Source organism: Cupressus sempervirens, chromosome 11 (genome assembly GCF_028749045.1).
Source record: "Cupressus sempervirens isolate cs-2001-9-10 chromosome 11, ASM2874904v1, whole genome shotgun sequence".
In the NCBI taxonomy this organism is placed as follows: Eukaryota; Viridiplantae; Streptophyta; class Pinopsida; order Cupressales; family Cupressaceae; genus Cupressus; species Cupressus sempervirens.
In genome coordinates, this window is record NC_143128.1 from 604,593,358 (window position 1) to 604,612,508 (window position 19,151).

At 36.6% G+C, this 19,151-nt stretch overlaps 1 protein-coding gene across 1 annotated transcript in view; it reads left to right on the top strand.

Annotated features, from left to right (window-relative positions):
- Positions 1–19,151, top strand: part of LOC149531133 (cold-responsive protein kinase 1-like) — a 91,048-nt gene that overhangs the window by 18,857 nt on the left and 53,040 nt on the right. Inside the window, exons 3-5 of the mRNA XM_089810076.1 lie at positions 10,279–10,489; positions 10,698–10,935; positions 11,328–11,478. Of these exons, the coding sequence (XP_089666202.1) occupies positions 10,279–10,489; positions 10,698–10,935; positions 11,328–11,478 (600 nt within the window). The remainder of the gene's footprint in view (positions 1–10,278; positions 10,490–10,697; positions 10,936–11,327; positions 11,479–19,151) is intronic.

Genomic DNA, 19,151 nt, shown 5'->3' on the forward strand with positions numbered 1-19,151 from the left:
TTAGGTGCTCGAAGATACTAAGGAATTCGTCAGGAGGTTATGAGAATTTTGTGTGCGTTGACAGAAGGCATGCATCGGTTACCATCCTTCCTCTTTCAATGACTTCTTTGATGTTGTGTGAGGCATGACTTCTTTTATTTGTATATGACTGATATCGTCAATCCATTGCGTCATGCTCCAAATTTGTCTTGTTCGTCAATATGAGTCTATGGTCTCCCCTCCATTGCTGATCCCTCAATTGTTGGACTCTTTCCTCAAGGATCAATTGGGCATCTCAAACATCACACTTGACAAGTGTTGGTTAGGCCTAGATGGCATTCTCTTTAACCAGTTTATATCCCTCTTTGACAGGTTGTGGGCTCTTAGGGAAAAGAGGAAGTTATTCCCTCTTTCCCCTAAGATTTACTTAGATGAGGATCTCACAAAATCATAGATGGCAGAGTTGAAGCACTCTAGGGGCCTCATGGCTAAGGCAAGGCGCAATGGTAATTGGGCGGTCATCCGTAACCTCAGGGCAATTATTCGTGACTCTCCTCCTAGTGGTTGGGTACCAAGATAGGCCCCCAAGGCCACATGATGTTCCCACCAGCAGTTGGTCAAGGATAGACCCTACTCTAACTCTCTTTTGGTCAACTATTGGAATGGTAACAACTCTTTGTGGTCCCTCCCATGTCTCCTCCATGATGTTGTTGGTTCTACGGATATCCTAGTAGTCACCGAGACACATGAGAGTCTCATTCGTCCTCTTCGGGTTTTGTTGGACATAAGTGGCTATCTACTTGTAGAGAGGAGTTGCGTGCCTTTGTGTTCAGGGCTCAAGTGGTGTGGGTTGTTTGGTTAGGGATGATTTTTTCAATGCTACCTCTTTGGTCCACACTAATGCCCATGCCAGATTCATGTGGATCCATATTAGTCCTACTAGTTAGCATCAAACGGACATTTATATCGCTATATGCTACTTCCTGCCTGCCTCTTCCCCTTATGCCATTCACAATGAGAAGGACAGGGACCCTTTCCTTGACTTGTATGAGTGCATCTCCAAGTTTGCAACTATGGGTGACATCATTGTTCTAGGGGATTTTAATGCTCGAACCAGAGATTTGCAGACTTTCGTGACCGTCGCTCGGATTGGACTTGTACTTTTGAGACCAATCACGCTAGCTTGAGTCTTCAGTGCACCTCGGATGATTGTCAAGGGCCACTCTATTTACGGTCATCACCTCCTCCAGCTCTGAGAGTCCTCAGACCTAGTGATTCTAAATGGTCTCCCTTGCTTTCATGGTTTTGAGTTGTTCACTTGTAGGCCCCACAGAAGGGGTGCCAATGTGGTGGATTATGCCCTCGAATGTGCCCCCTTCATTCCCCTCATTCGCAACTTCACTATTACCCACCTTCCTTTGGCAAACCATGCTCTTCTCAGTCTCACGCTCCGCTTCGCCCACTGCCTTTCGTCTTCTACCCTCGTCTACACCCCCCCTCCTATGCCCAACAGGTGCATGTCCACACCCCTATCTGCTTTCGCTTCCTCGAGAGTAATGGTGACCTTTTCCTCTTCCATCTCAGGTGACTCCTTCCCTTGGTTAGTTCCCTTTTGTCTTACAAGGTCTCCTCCATGTTTGACATTTTGGCTATTGCAATCTGGGAGTCCACTTTCCTCTCCATCCCCCACTACACCCATCATCATACCTCCCGTCATAGCACTTGCCCCATGAACCGCTAGTTTGATGAGGACTGTAAGTCCTTCCACAACCACTTACGCTCTGCATTCCTATCGCACTCCGCTAATTTCATTAGTATTCACCGCTCCTATAGATGTTTCCTTGGCTATAAGAAGCGTTCATTCATCTCTTCCCAGTCTTCCCAGTCTCGTTCTCTTTGTGACACTTTATCTTGCAAGCCGAATCTCTTCTAGCGTATTTTGCTCCCCCGTCGTCCACCCTTGACCTCTGCTCCCTCACCACCCATGCCTCCACTCTCTACGATATGCTCAGTCAGCCTCCTCTCCTCTTTACCTTGTCTCCCAGCTGCCACTTCTTCACCATGTCCATCATTCGTGAGGCCATCAGATTCATGAGCTCTAGTAGAGCTGCAAATGAGGAGGGTGTTCAGGTCGAGCTCCTCAAGCTTGACACTCTTGTCCTAGTTTCCTTTCTTCCTTCTCTCTTCAATAGCGTTCTTTGCACTGGTTTCCCCGACTCTTGGTCGAGGCACATCATCTATTCGATTCACAAGACCGGCTCGGCTTCGGATCCAAGGAACTACAGAACTCTCATGATTGGGCACACCTTTGCTAAACTCTATGCTACAACTTTGAATATTATTCTTTCTGGCGAGCTTAACAGGAGAGCGCGTAGGGCCAGAGGCCAAGCTGGTTTTCGGGCTGATTATCACACCATGGACCACATTTTGATTCTGTGGGCCATCATCAAGGAGGCTCATCACCGCTCTGAGAAAGTCTACTACTGCTTCGTGGACTTTCATAAGGCCTTTGATATTGTTCCACGGGTTGCCCTTTTCCAGAGATTGAGAGACATTGGTATTTCAAAGACTTTGTTGACTGTGATTATGAAATTATGAGTATTACTGGTAGATTCAAGATGCTCGAGGGTTTTTTAGCCCCTATTCAGAGCACTATCGGGGTGAAACAAGGTTGTCCTCTTTCCCCTATGGACGATTGCTACCTACATCAGGTCTTGATCTCCATTCTCTTGTTCGTGGGTGACGTGATCCTTCTAGCCTTCTCTCCAGAGAGTCTTCAAAGACTTCTCGATGGCTTAGCCCCCTTTTGTGAGCTTCGTCATCTCTCAATGAACTTGGGCAAGACTCGGGTTATGATCTTCAACGGCCTGAAGACCTCTCATCTACACTTCTACTTCCAGGGTCATCAAATTAAGATCACCACTTCATTCGTGTACCTTGGGGTCAAGTTCTCTGGACCTCACTTCATCTTGAGACCCACTATCCAGCCTCCGATTACTAAGGGTATGGGTTCCCTTACTATGCTAGAGAGACAGTGCTTCAGACATCACTTCTAGGATACTTCGTCCAAGTTGTCCCTTTTGGATACCTTGGTCCGGTCGACAATTATTTATGGCTCTGTGGTTTGGGGACCCTCTCTCCTTGATTCGGACTAGGCTTCCATCGAGCGTGTCCAGACCCTATTTCTTCGATGTATTATTGGATGTCATGGGTTCACCCCCCACAGCATTATTTTGGCAGAGTTTGGGGCCCATCCCTTTAGGTTGGCTGCCATTTTCTACCTGATCTGGTTTCTTCACCGTCTTCGTGGTTTTTTTTACTCTGTTGTTGACTGTTGTAGATACTCTTACTTGGCTTACTACTCTTCTGTCTTTGTGGCGAAATCCAATCCAACCTCTTAGGCCCGTTGCTAGTTCACGCAAGCTTCATCATTGTTAAGTTCGATTGGGATAGATATTGACCACCTCCCTCCATTCTAGTTCTCTCTCGATGCTCTCGCACACACCCCTCTCGGCAGGAGCTGAACTAGCATGTCAAACTTAATATTTATAGATAGTACATCTCTACGACTTGGTGTAACCCGGCTGGTGGGTTACGCTCGAAGATGGCTTTTTTACATAGAACACTTTTTGATTATCAAGGACAATATTATTGTGTCCCCTAAATACTTGGCATTGGTGTCATGCCTTGTGCATCTCTCTGGGTTCCTTTAGGGTTGGATCCCACTAGCTTCAGATTCAGACAAATCACCACATGGCCAAAGAGGACCAGACCTGTCACTTGTGTACCTTGAGCACAACCGAGACGGAGATCCATTTCATCTTTCACTGTCCTACCTACTACAAGATTCGCAGGAGATTCTATTGCTTATTTAGGGAGTGTAGCTCCCTTGGGACCTTCAGCTACACATATCAGAGATGCCTTGCTATGTACCTCAGAGAGACAATGCAGCTTTACGACCACACCTTACAGCTTTTATTCCCCCAGAGAGTTGCCCCAATTCAACTCATCATCGATTTCTTCTCTTTGTCGTCTCCAACACGTGGGACAAAGCGGCCTTCCAATGCCACCATCACCAATCACTCTAGATCTGTGAGACCTCGTAGTTGTTATACTCATCAACGACACCCTCCCAGCCTTCTTGGTGGTATTCTAGGGCTCCTATTCGCCCCATTCCGTACCTTTTGATACTTGGCTTCTTTCTTCCGAGGATGGACCCTTAGTCCTTGCCTCGTTCTAGTGCTCCTTACTTCTTGGTTCTCTTGTTTTTCCTATTTTCTTTCTTTCCTTAGCACCATTTGGTGCCCTAGATGCTAGCGATCTCTTGTCTTGTTCGCTTTTCAATCCCATAGACCTTTGTGGTCTCTTGTTGGACATTAATAGATTTATCTTATCTTATCTTATCTTATTGTTTTGCCAAAGGACCAATGGAATCAAGGATCACGTGGATTCTTTAAATCGTAGAATTACACGACAATTTGAGTAATTGTTGTCTCTTCTACTCCTTACTCTGAGCCTTTGTCCTTAGGTTTTCTTCAATTTGCACAATTTTTTGTGAAATTTATGTATCTTCATGCTAGTTTTGAGATTTTAGCATATCGTTATATCATAGGCTTGAATTTGTTTTATCAATCTTAAATTTTGCCATTATCATTGAACTAACATCAATTTTGAAAATTTGACAACGATGGGTTTGGTTCATTTATGTGGGAGGAATTTGCATCTGCGTTGCTTGAAGTCATCTTCTCCTTATGGTCCTTCTTTATAACAGTGATATGCTTCTTTTGTGTGCTAGAATTTTCTTTCGTGATTGACTGGACCTCATCGTATTTTGTATATATTCAATCATGCAGCATCTCCAGTTTTGTAATTGTTATCCAATTTTGTGCCAAATGTATATGTGACTGTTGAGGTGGTCATGTCATTTGTAGAGTCACCAATTTTTGTTTTCAAGAGTCATGTATTTTGGGATGATTCGTAGAAGATGATGGAGGGTCTTCAACTTACGTAACGACACCTTGTATGTAATGACTCACTGTAGTAACTGATGTTCTCTCATTCCTAACAAAAGTTTTCTTGGAGATGTAGACAATGATATGCATAGAGCTATATTATCATTGTCTAGAATTGGGAGTTGCACGGATACATTCTGCAATTTGCTTTTGTAGTTAGGAATTCCTGGCTTGTCATCGTTGGTGCAATTTGGAGCCATGAAAGGGAGTTTGATTTTTTCTTAGATTCAAGCTTCAATCAAATAAGCTTTGCTCTATTAACTTTTCTAAGTACTCTATACTTTTTAATATAGTATCTTGCATTTGTCACTTCAATGGGAATAGTGTATAACACTAATTGATTTGATGAATCTATCTTGATCAAGAGGTATCAGAATAATGTGACACGATGAATGTGGAAATGTTGGCTGTAGTCTTCGACTAATTTGGTATCTTCATAAAAATAGGAAGATCGTATACAAATGGAGATTTTTTATTTTTTGTGGGAGACTAGTCAGCTTCAAAGGGAGTTGTTTAATCCTTTGCATATTTATCAAAATCTGCCATCTTATTGTGGTGACTAAAGTTGTCCCTGTTGAGAGGGAATCTCAATTATTAAAGTTGTCCTGCTGAGAGGGAGTCTCAATTAAGAGAAAATCTCAGTTATCAAAAGTTCTCCTTACTGAGAAGGAATCTCTATTAAGTGAAAATTTCAGTTATCAAAAGATGTCCCTGCTGAGAGGGAGTCTTTGTTAAGAGAAAATCTTGGTTATTAAAAGTTGTCCCTGCTGAGAGGGAGTCCGTATTGAGAGAAAATCTCAGTTATTAATGCATTCTTCTTTGGGAGGAGTTTAAGTTGAAAGCCCTCATTCCACCCTCTATGAATAGACATGGTGGAAATACATTCTTCTCTAGGAGAAGTCTGAAGTGAAATCCCTCATTCCACCCTCTACAAGTAGGTATGCTGGACCACCCTCTGCAAGTAGGCATGGTGGAAATGTATCCTTCTCTATGAAAAGTTTTGAGATAAAAGCCCCTGTTCTACCCTCTATGAGTTGGTATAATGGATCACCCTCTGCAAGTAGGCGTGGTGAAAGTCCTACATGTGACTCCATGACTCTAATTTTATGTGCTTATGGAGTAACTATGGTGAATTATGTTATGTTGAGATAACATATGTTATGTGATGAGAATATATCATTGACATCTTTAGTTGCAGCTATGTGTGCTTGCCTCATTAAAGATCTCTCTCTTGCTAAGAGGGAGTGTTAAATTTTGTAGCTGCAATAGAGATTTTTATCTCTGCTCTTACAAAATGGAAATACGTTTGTTATGACCATTATGGTCACCTTTAGATGAAAGAGACATTTGTGAGAATATTTAAGTTAATATTATATAAACAGACATGTAATACATCATGCGAAGAGGCATGCGTTATGGAAATGTGAAGGGGTTTTTTTGGGACTCAGAGACCTTTGTGTGAAAGATGAAGAGTCATATTCAATCTATTCATGTCATTGATTGATATATTTTAAATCAATCAAGTGAAAGCCTTGTACTATGAACATTTTTCTTGATCAATAAAAGAGATATTTTGTTGGTGTGGCGAGTTTTCCTAGGATAATATCTTATCTCTTTGTCTTGTTTTGTTCTTCCTTATTGTTGCTTATCCTATTTCTGGGCCAAAACTTAACATTTAGAAGTCATTAAATCAGATTAAGTTAATATATGATCGACTAATTTAAGTCAATGACTTGAATATAATAATTGACTAATTGAGTCGATTAGTATAATAAATTAAACAATAACATAAAGAGATGTACTTTGCATAACAAACCAATTTATGCTTGAAGAGGTATGATTTCGAAAGATACATCTCTTCAATAATCAAGAGATGCAATCCATTCAATATTGCAAGATATAAAATGCAGTTCGAACTCACTCCATAGATCATCAATGGTAATATTTTATATATTATTTGTCCACCCTTTACAGATTGCTCTGCTTAGAGTGCATTGCCTTACAGCATCCTTGGTGCAAGATCATAAAGCCTTATTCAGAGACAGCATCTCCACTATATATATTTTTATTTTTATTTTATTTTTTTATTTATTTATTGTTACATCAGACAAAGTCAGCACTCTTGTTGCAAGAACATAGTTACATATCAGAGACGGAAACCATATCACTATAGCAATATTACTTCAGACTTTGCATATATTTAGTGCCTTATCAGAAACATCATGAGTATATATTCAACACTTTTCTGCGCAACCGTTAAGAAATATTTGTCATTGTATGAACCACAACAGCATATCAGAAACTGCAATTGTCATTATCAGTTTTAAAATTATATAACAGAAATTATCATCATAAGTTAATTTCAGTTTGTATCAAAATACATTACAGTGAGCATCATAATAGTATATCAGACATGGTCCAATGAAATATATAGATAGATAGATAGACAGATCAGATTTCATATTTATCCTACATTACTCGCTTAATTCATATCTATTTGACATAGTAAGTAGGGGATATTGGAACAATGGTCTCAGCATTCCTGAATAGTGAGAAGTAGGACATGAGAAGGTTGCTGTGCCAGATAGAAAGTTTTACTATTGAAGGAGGTCAGGCATGATTGTGCAGATGACTAAACTGGTACATAAAATCTTTCAGCGAATTGCTATGACTACTCTTCCGAGAGTACAAATCCTGCAATTGAATTCTTCTTAAGTTTTTCAGAAGTTCTTTGGTTCATATCAGTTCCATTGCAGAAATCAGTGATATTGAAAATTCTTTTCTGATTAATCCATTTCAGTAATCAGTGTTTGATCCATTCTAGTGGTTGATAAGCTAATATTTACACGCAAATTTGAGTATATTCACTGATTTGAGTGGTTTGAAAGGTAAATGTCATAGTTTTACTGCTGCTAATATAACTATTGCATACATGTGCTGGTTTTAAATTGTTAACCAGTCAAAGTTCATTTTAGTCTTCTATCCATTATTAATTTAATCAACTCTTCAAGAGGTTTAAGCTTTCCCTATTCTAACAAATCTATCTTGTAGCCAATCCTAAACTTTATGGCTTTCTTGTTATGGTAAATCGATGTTGTTGTAGTTGTATTAAACAAAGGAGATGAAACTCTTTATATAGATTTATATAGACCATTTCTAAAACAAAAAATCATGAACTAAAGACTAACTAAGATGACCATTGAAGAAACATTATAATATTCTAATACCCTTCCTCGATCTGCAAAATGTTAATGATCAAGAAGCCAAAATTTGCCCATAAATGAAGAAAGGAGGGCGTTCCCTTCTTCAAAATGTTTTGCAACAAGAGATAAGAGTATGCCACTGACTCTGCCACTAAGATGAGTATGCCACGAACCTTCCCAGAATCAGCAAAACATCTTACCAGAAATCATCATAAAATATCCAACTTGATTGTGGATACAGAGCTGCTCTTCCCTGGAGACAGAGACAAACATTAAGAATAGCTAGCACAATTTTGAGAAAAAATCAACAAACCCTCCAAACTTTGCAAATGAGCATGATGCCCCGAAAATAAACCGCAAAAATAGCTGCAATTTTTTAGGAGAAAATTTGGAAAAACCAAACACGATTTTGTAGGTGAAAAATCAATCAAAACCAAACAATAAAAAGCTTCGTTTTTTAGAAAACGATAAAATCCACCAGATAATTTTTTGATTATAAACCCACAAAGGAATCCCACGCAACTTTGCAAATTACAAAATCAAAAAAATTTAAGGGAAAAACTATAGAACCCTTGAGAAAATTTTAAGGACGGCAAAACACGAGACTTTGCATGGTAAACCAGCACATGCAAGCACATACAAGTACATGCAACTCTCAAAAATCAAAGACTTTTGCTGCAACTAAGAAATCACAAGATCAAAACTCTTAACTAGGCTTGCGATTTCCAGCAAGAATTGTCGAAGACAAACCACAAAAGTTTAATAAAATACCTCTAACAATTTTTAGAAAAAATAAATTTTTGAGAAAAATTCTAAATCAAAAGAGGCTCGAATTTTCTTTAAAAAACTGTCAAATTTTATGAAATCTCATCTACCTGCTCTAAATACCATGTTATAGTAAATCGATGTTGTTGTAGTTGTATAAAGCAAAGGAGATGAAAGCTCCTTATATAGATTAACAAAGATAATGTTTCTAAAAGAAACAATTATCAACTAAAGATGGAAATAGAAACTACCTAATAAACTAAAGACTAACAAAGATGACCAATAAAGAAACTTTATAATATTTTGATATTTCCTGTCTGAAAATGGCTATTGCTGCCACGTGAGTATTTATTTCTACCAAGCTTTTTTCACTTTCTCACATCCCTTAAAAGACTGCTTTAACTCTCTTTGCTTTCCTATTTTTGTTAACATCATATTGCTACAACATCCACCATGACTCCTCCAACTCAAACTCCAACTTTTGCACCTTCCTTTATATTCTTTTCTTTGCTTCTGCCTCATCTTTTGTCTTGTTTTCTATGTTCACGTCATGAAACACCACAACCTCTACATCTATAACCATAGTAGCAACTCTCTGCTAAACTATTTAAAACTCTTCTCAATAACAGCTACAGCAGTCCCATGAACCATTTTCTCCTAACATACAAAATTGAAAAATCACTACTTGCTTCTGATCCACAACCTGTTAAACTCAATATAGAATCAGAATTAGTGGACAAAGAATAATATATTGGCAAGAAGACATGGAGCATAGATAATTAAACCATTTTAATTGGGAGAGAAAAATATTTTCTAAATTCAAAAACCGCCTCTTATCTAACCAAGTGTTGTTATTTATAGCCAAAAATAGACATCACCAAATAACACCCCCGTTTTGACTCTTAACTCCAAAAATAGAATGTAGATAACAGCTGTTTCACGAAAGGCTGAACAGTTGCAAAGAATACCTAAAATTAGCCTTAAAAAATTCTAAAATCACCCACTACAATAGTTATGCATTCACAATTGACATTTGCCATAAACTTTCCTGACAATCTGCGCACAAAGGTGACAGAAGTAGAAGGGCCTGCATTAAGCCATTCCACATCATTAACGTTAGATCCAGCATAATAATCCTTACATTTCCAACCTATATAGTATTAAATATAAAGAGTAAGTACTAATGAGCATATATTTTTATACACATGAATTGCTATTTCGGACTGTGTTATATTGCAAAATGATTAAGGAATTCTTGCAGGAAATAGTTTTTCCTTTAGTGATTCCATTTATTTCACTGACACCCCCTTGAATTGCAGGGAGTCTTGAAGGATGGTAAAGAGGTTGCAGTAAAGCAGCTTTCTGCAGAATCAAAACAAGGTGTCCAGAAGTTTTTAACCGAGATAGCTACAATCTCTGCAATCAAACATAAAAATCTTGTCATGCTACTTGGGTGTTGCATAGAAGAAGATCATCGAATTTTGGTGTATGAATACCTGGAGAATAATAGCATTTCACATGCTTTATTTGGTATAACTATGACCTTGAGAAATAATGTTTATTGTTTCCTTTATGAATGTGAAAATAGATCAATTTTAAAAGATAGTATGCAGTGTCTGGTTATGTCTGTATGGGTATTTGTTGGAGAGAGATTAGAAATGTATTTTTAAAGTTAACAGCGAAATAACAATCTTATTTGTCAATTAAGAAGAATATGACACTGCTTGCAACATATGAGGTTGCAGTAACGGTGCAATAAACCTGGATTGGCAAACAAGGTCCAAAATTTGCATTCAAACTGCATGTGGATTAGTACATCTTCATGAGGAACTTACACCTTATATTGTACACCGAGATATTAAAGCTAGCAACATTCTCCTTGATGGGGATTTCAATCCTAAGATTGCAGATTTTGGTCTGGCTAAACTTTTCCCAGATAATATTACACATATCAGCACACGAGTTGCTGGAACAATGTAAGTCTTGTTGAGAATTTTTCAAAAACAGAAATGAAGCCTCAAGACTCAAAAATAATATCTCGGCTGTACGTTAATGGGCTTGCTTTTCTTCGTTAATCATTGCAATTATAGTAAAGATGTCAGAAAATACTTAATCCAATTAATGCATGTAGTAGAACTCAAAATAAAGTTTATTATTCTTATTTTATCGTACTTCAATTTCATCATAAATTATTAATATGAGACGCTAAATCACCTACAAAATAAGTTCTATATACAGAGGTGATTACTTTTTTATTATAGTTATGCAAAATACATGAAAGAATAGCAATTTTATCAATGTCATAGAGCAATTGTTAAAATTAAAGAGCGATAAATAATTTTGTATTTTGTGGTTGTCTCCTGGATAGTGGTTATCTGGCTCCAGAATATGGCTGCCGTGGGCATCTAACAAGAAAGGCAGATGTCTACAGCTTTGGGGTACTTGTACTTGAAATTATCAGTGGCAGACGCAATACGAACACAAGCCTAACAGCTGAAGAAAAAATCCTTTTGGAAACGGTAATAAAAAGAAATCTTCCATAATGAGATTCCTTGCTGCATTTGAATTTTATCATCTGAACTTTATTTTATAACTATCCTCCATATGAAAATTTAAAAAATAAGAGATGTTATGTCATGATGCCCGGAGACCTGATTACAAAAAATTAGTGCTCACTTAGTATTAGAACGGAATGTTCTATTTTAATCCAGTACATATTATAACAAGTTGCAAGTTATAAAATATAATAAGTCCTAGATACCAAGAACAAGATATATTTTATCATAAACAATAAGGCTTTTATGATGCCTGGGGAATATCTCAGTTCGAAACTGTGCTGCAAAAGTATGGCAATCGGAGAGAGAAAAAAATCAGTATTTATATGATAACTGATCATTAATTACAATTATATTCAGTATCAATTCACCTTTCTTTTAGAAAATTTTTCTAAATATATAAGGTTACCCAGTTCTCTAGATTTTGAAAATACGTACCTTTTTTAAATGAAGGATCTTCCTCACACTGATATCCACTTCATATGCTTGTTGAAAACAATTGATTGGCATACCAAATTGAAAACAATGCCGCATGACCTTAAAGCATTTAATGAAAGGACTATGGAATTGTCAAATTTTGTTTGAATCCTTGGTCTTGGATTAAGAATTGTTTCTACAATTTTCCCTTTCAAACTGTATGCCTTATTAGATAACATACATGTTACCAATTTAACATACCTTATAAATTGTTATGTTTTACGCTAAACTGATTATGTTTTAACTGCTGACTAAATGTGTTTAGCTACTGAGAGTATATAGTGCAGAACGAAAAGAATGCAGCAAACAAAGTACAGGAAGCATAAGAAAGAGAATTGATCACTTTTTCAGGATACAAGTACCAAAAAATAATACTTTTTTACTCAAGTATTCAAAAAATATTTTTTACATAGTGTTCATATTTACACAGTACTTGAATACAATGCATTCAGATATTACTAGTGCTCTCAGCCCCTAACATAAATATCTGAATTAAACACATTGTACAAACAGAAAAGTACTGAAAAAGATAGAAAGGAAAGGCATCCATTGCCTGAATGGAAGGTTGTTGCATTGAACGCTGAAGGGCTGATCTTGCATCTCCGTTTGAGAGTAAAACCTGCAAAAAATGAGTAAAGAAATGGATCAATTCATACGAACTGAGCAATGGAAAACTTTCCTATCATCTATACTCTGTTGTTTATACAACATGGTTATCCAGATAACTATGCTAAAAGGCAAGAAGGCAAGAACAATCCAGAGAAAATAAAACCTGTTTTTGACTAATAAGTTTGTTCCATGTGCAGATACAGGTGTGAAGACTTGAGGCTATGGAAGGATCGTGCGTACATTACATGCATGAAGCCTTTTGGCTGAGATTGTTCGGGCAAAGACAGAAGATATTGGGGAGGTTGTTGAGGGGGCATACATAAATTACAAGTATGGGACCTTCCAGTTAAACCAATGTAGCTGATTGAAGACTTTGACGAGATCATTGAAGGAAAACGCATACATTACAGGCGTGGAACCTTTTGGTTGAATCATGTAGCGGCAAAGGACGAGAGGAGGCCGTCGAGGGGGCATACATAAATTCAGGTATGGGACCTTCCAGTCAAATCATGGAGGATGTGTATAGTTTCAAAGTCTGAAGTTAAGGGAGTTTCAATTATTTCTGAAAGTATATTTCAGCATATATTAAGAAAACTACAGGTGGAATCAGTCACAAGGTCAATCAGAATTACTTATCAGTGCCAAATAAAATAAGAAAAAAAAAAACAGGAGTATCAATATCAGAAAATCATTAACTCATAGTGTTGAGCAGACTGGGAGATTTATTTTGGTAACAGAAAACAGGTTTGTGAGAAAAAAGAACTTTATTTTTATGCTGCATTCCTTTATTGATATGACATATCAGACTGTTATGAGCAAAATACAGAAGCATGAATTCATGGTATGCATCTCATTCACATTCGGCATGATCATCAAGTAATAATCAGACTTATAGAGGAATGGAACAGTAATTAATATTCAGTTGTGACAGTTAAGAAATCAGGTTTTGAATGTGAAGGAAGATAGCGTTTAATGCAAATAACATATTCAGGCACAACAACGTATGAAAGGAGAGCCACTCTCAGATACGCTACAGCAGAAAGATCAGAATGCCTACACCCCCTGCATGGGACCTTAAAAGCATAGAATAAGTAGATGTTAATCAGACATATGATTAGTTTGCTTTGATGACAACAATTACTATGGGTTACCTTGGCTGGATGGTCTATATTATTCTTCAAGTGTTAAAATGATATACATCTTTCCTTGCAACTCTGTATGAGACAAGATTAAAGACTAGAGCTAACGAAGTCAGAAATAAAAGATGATAGCAGTTTTATACAAGCATTATGGAAAGCTCTACAAGTTTCTAGATTGATTTTTATTGCAAAGCTTATGTCAGTGTGCATTGTGTCTTATCTTATTCTTGAACTTCTGATATCAAGTTTATTGGAAAGAACGATCAGAATGGAATAAAGTGTATCGGCAGGTTGAATTTCACAAAGGATCAGTTATATCTGAAGGCATCTCTAAGCAAGAAGTATAACTATAAAGTTTAAATGATTTATATGTTCATACAAGTCTAAATGTGCAGATTGAGATGAAGCTTTACAGTTTAGATACATATCAGAAGATTGCCACAATGATATGAAACTAGAGTTTGAATTTAAGAAAAAATTGGTGTCCAGCTATGGTAATGGGTGGAGGAAACAGTAACACCTTTTAAAAATACAGCAGGTTTACATCAAGAAAATCTTCTTGCTAGCAATCGTTCAAAGAGCATGGTAATTACTATTAAAAGTTTATAGTGAAGCCAAAAGAGCATGGAATGATCCATTACTTCAAACATTTTTAACGATTCAGTGTTAGATCCTGGCAGCTAACATTTTTTTATACTTCTGAAATTCATCAAATACATGAAAGGAATGAAGATATAGTTCTACTTTTCAACAACCCTGTGAAAGATTCAACAATAAGTGTTTTCAGATGGTACAGTTTCTCCGAACAGTATTAAAAATTTTCTCATTCAATTAATTTGACAAGGGTTTGATTCATAAAGAGGAGCCATTTAACAAGGAAAATGAAGATTTTCTTAGAACACAGCCAACAGATATCAATAAAGGTCGATCATCTACAATATAGATATTATCAACAAAGAGAAACCCTTATTTGCAGATCTAATAGCATTATCTCATATTTATGAGTTATTTTATGCATAAATCAAACTTATGAATGGGGGAGACTTTTAGTAACTTACGGCTTGTATATGACCATGAAGTTTTAGCAAACCCAACAGCAGGACATGCTCAGTAAGTGAAGAATGACATCCGACTTTCAGATCATACCCTTATCCAGAATATGCTGAAAAAAAAAAAAAAAAAGAAGCAAGAGGACGTCCAACAAATTCAAATCCGTTGCCATACAGCATGATGAATTCATGCTTACCAAAAACGACTACAACCATGGAGAAAAAAATGCCTAGATCTGAAGCAAAAATAGTTACCATCAACAGCAAGCAAATGTCGTCAAAGCCAAGTCGCTGCCCAGCAGCAAGTATCACAGTACCAACCAGCAAAAAGGCTCAGAAACCGCAGTAAAACATGGTGAGCTCGCACCAAAATATGGTCCAATAGGTGCTCAAATATACGGATCAGAACCCGCAGCCAGAGTATATAAAAATGGCGCCCAGAATAACATGAATCCACTGTCAAAGAAAGCAGAATATGGCGTCTAAAGTCCATGGTAATAACCAGCAAAATGGAGAAAATCGCAGCAAATTTCTTGCATGCGGCTAGGGTTTGTAAGAAACCCTTCATTTCTTCCTAAAACGTGAGTGAGCAAATAGTGAAATAAGACTAATGCCTTCCTTTTGGTCTTTGGACGTATTTTATTTTTTTGCCTTTGCTATATTACATAAAATTTCAGGTCCATACCACAAATATAAAGGCATACGTTTTTTAATAAAACACTATTAGTTTTGTATATATGAAATTGATAAGTTATATCAATTATAATTTCATGCATATAAAACTAATAGAGTTTTTTAGAATATTATATTTTTCTATTTTTATTATTATTAATATGTTTCAAATTTTAATTTTACAAACACATATTAATATTAATAAAAATAAAAATAAAAAATACTAATTCCTTTTATTATACTTAATATTAACGTGTTAGTAAATCCAAGTTTGAACGCATTAATATTAAATATAATAAAAGAAATAATTGTAAAAATGATAAATCAAGTGATTATAATTATAAGATCATTGATTTTATTATTTAAAAGGGAATTATATGAGTTTTAATGCCTGAAATCAAGGGGATAAAATTGGAAAACTATTTTGGAACAAGGGGACATTCAGTTAACAGGGGTTACTTTTGAGAAGATTCAGTTCCAGTTCCTTATACAGGTTTATGAGTTATATGATGATATTTTTAGCATCCTATGGGACAGTTGAGATCAGTTATGCATGCAGTTCAGATTGTGGGCTTATTTTATGCATATATTGCATAATTTGAAGCATTTTCACACGCTATTTTTGTGGGTTATTCAGTGTATCCGAATTTGACCTTTTTATGCATGATTTTCCAAAGCTAGAGGAATTTTTGAGTTATCCGGCAGTTGGGCAGATGGTTAAGTGCAGTTTTCAGTGACGACTCCATAGTTTTCATTATTTTTTGGTGACTTTTCCTAGGCATGATTTTGGAATCTGAGTTAAGGTTATTCTTCTATATATTGTACTTTCACCTCATTATGAGGGACCTTCTTTCGGATTCAAATTTTTTGCAGATTGCAGATTTTGAGTTGATTGTAAGGGCATTTGTGACAGAGATTTTTCAGCATTGATTATTGAGATATAGCGGTTCCTTATCATAGATTCTTGTGCAATTTTGTGAATTCCTTGCTTTAATGTTGTGTTTGCCTTCATTATAGTTACGTTCTTAGTTGCAGATTTAAGTCGTGATACATGTGATTGCAGGTCTATGTTTGTGATTATTGTTTTCTTGCAGAAAATTGGTGAAACTTAGGTATCCCTTTTAAAGCGGGAGATCCCAATCCTTATATAGAAACACTGTTGTGATTACGTGATTGTCTGATATTGTGAAACAATTGTCTTTTTTCATATTTTGTGCTGAAGTAATCAAAATCACATTAATAATCATTGGTGTATCACCTCACTTAGATTAGTTTTAATCATTCATTCATTCATTTCTTACCCTTATCTTGAGTACAATTTAGGATTAGGTGATCACAACTTAGGAACCGGCCTAGCTTTCGGAGATTCTTCTCTCGTTTTAGGACAACCCACCACCCGAGAGAGTTTCCGCTGTTTCACAGGATAGCTTGATTTTACATCTAGCTAAAGGCGCAAATCCTGATTGACAACAATACAATTTAAGCATTTTAAATTGAAAATGATATAATCTGGGCTTAAATTATTCATGGAATGGTTTGTTCACGTTGACTTTCCATCATAACCAGCAGCAGGAAACTGATGATTGTGGCTTGAGGATATCCAAGTAAACAGTAGAAACCTGCGCTACATAGTAGTAACATACTCACAAGGCAAGTAAATTCATAAAAATAGAGCAAAAGTAAGCAAATGCATAATTACAAAGTAAGAGCAATCGAAATTTTAAATTAGCATTAAAAATAAAATTTAAAGCTAACATTACCTTACTAGGGAGACCTAACTTATATGCAGCTAGCGCATACAAAAACTCTTAAATGCCCTTCCTATCATACTGAAATTTTGCATATCATCAAATTTAGAATTAACTATAGACATTTCCTTGTTGCAGCTGTTGTTTTCCTTTTCTCATTGAATCTATATGTTATATAGTTATACTCAAGGTTTGGATTATGCATTTATATATGAAAGTTTTTAAATGTTTCATTTCATCTTCCACAATAGACAATTGAAGATACATTGTTAAGTCTTATTTAATAATCATACAGTTTATTTTTAGGTGGGGCGGGGTGGAGGGATTTGGAAGGGTCTAATGTCCCCACTTTAGCAGTCGACCAAGTGTGTGTGCGTTAGCCTAGTTCTACATGGTCCCAAAGACTAACGAAGGGTTTAAAGGGATCTTAGAGTGTTTTGGCCTAGTCATTTCCAGTTTGGGCCAAAACGGAGTTGATTTACTCAGTCTCAAGCATACTTACTATTTTTAGTAAGTCAGCAGGACACAGGGGAGGCTAGTTTTGGTGATTGAATTTGATACTCTGCGACGAGAGCTTTCCGACAAGCTATCACTTGTGCTATTTGGAGTTTGATAGCTAATACATTTTTATGCCTGAATTATTATTAAAGTAACAATTAATTCAGTTGTAAAATATTAAGTGTTACTTTAATATTAAATTTTATGGGAACGTGTGCAAATCAAAAGGGGCGCCTAAGGGAGACATAAGTGATTATTTTAATATGTTTTATATCGCACATCTTTTATCCCACATTGCTCATGTGAGTGAGATGGACCCTTGGAGAAAGAATAAAAGGGAGCGTTAGTGGCTTTATTTAGCAGGTTGAATATGAGAAGAAATCAATGCATGACTTGTAGATCCGTTCTTGGCATTAGAGGACGTCTATCTTCTCTTGTGACATTCTAGACGTCATTCCCTTGAGATTTGGCCTTTGGAATTCATTGCTATCAGCTTTATATCAAGCAAATTGGGTGCATTTCCAGCTACAACCGAGTTACTGTAGCAAGTTACTGTAGCTACCAAGTTACTATAGTAGCCGCATTATTGTAGCACCACATCACTATAGCAACCGAGTTACTATAGCAAGTTACTGTAGCAGTTACATATTGTTGCAGCACGTCAATGCAAGAACCACGCCCTCAACTATTTGATGTAAACAATGTTTGTTCCAATTAATTGCTGAAGTATTTAGTGAGTGATCTTTGCACCTGTTTATTAATTTTGGAAATCAATATAAATATAGTGTGTTGGTTATTTTTGTGATATATATTATGTTTTTTCAATTCCTATGTTTATGTTACATGCCAAAAACAACACAATACAGACAACCTTTTTAGAGCCATAAGGGTTATAGCACATAAAGGGAAATTAGATACTGCAAGCTAAGTGTTTGATAAAATTACCATATAGTTGTGAATACTGATAAGCAAATTTTGGGGGCATCCATTACAGTGGTATCAGAGCTTTAAGTCCTACCATCTTGTGGAAGCCTTACAGGGAATTTGGAATAGTCAGACAAAGGGAAAAGAGTTTGACGAAATGTCAAAACACTAAAGTCAAAAATAAAACAGGTTTAGAATGTATGTTTGAGCATGCGACAAAGGCCATTAACTTCCGCCATACCAAAGCAAGACAACAAAGATTCAGACTCATAGAGTGAGCAGTCTAGTTCATCCGTGCAAGTGGACATAGAATCCAGTCAGACACAGAGGAGATATTCTTTGAACAAAACAGCAGTATGGGTGACCGAGATGACAAGAATACAAGACTAGGCAAAGGCAGGAATGTCGATCCAGATCAAGAGGAGGTAATGTTCAGACAGTTACTAGGTAGGTTAGAGGAGGGGCAGTGTATGCAACAGGAGTACAATAGGTGAATGGATATAATGTTGCAGCTTATGGCT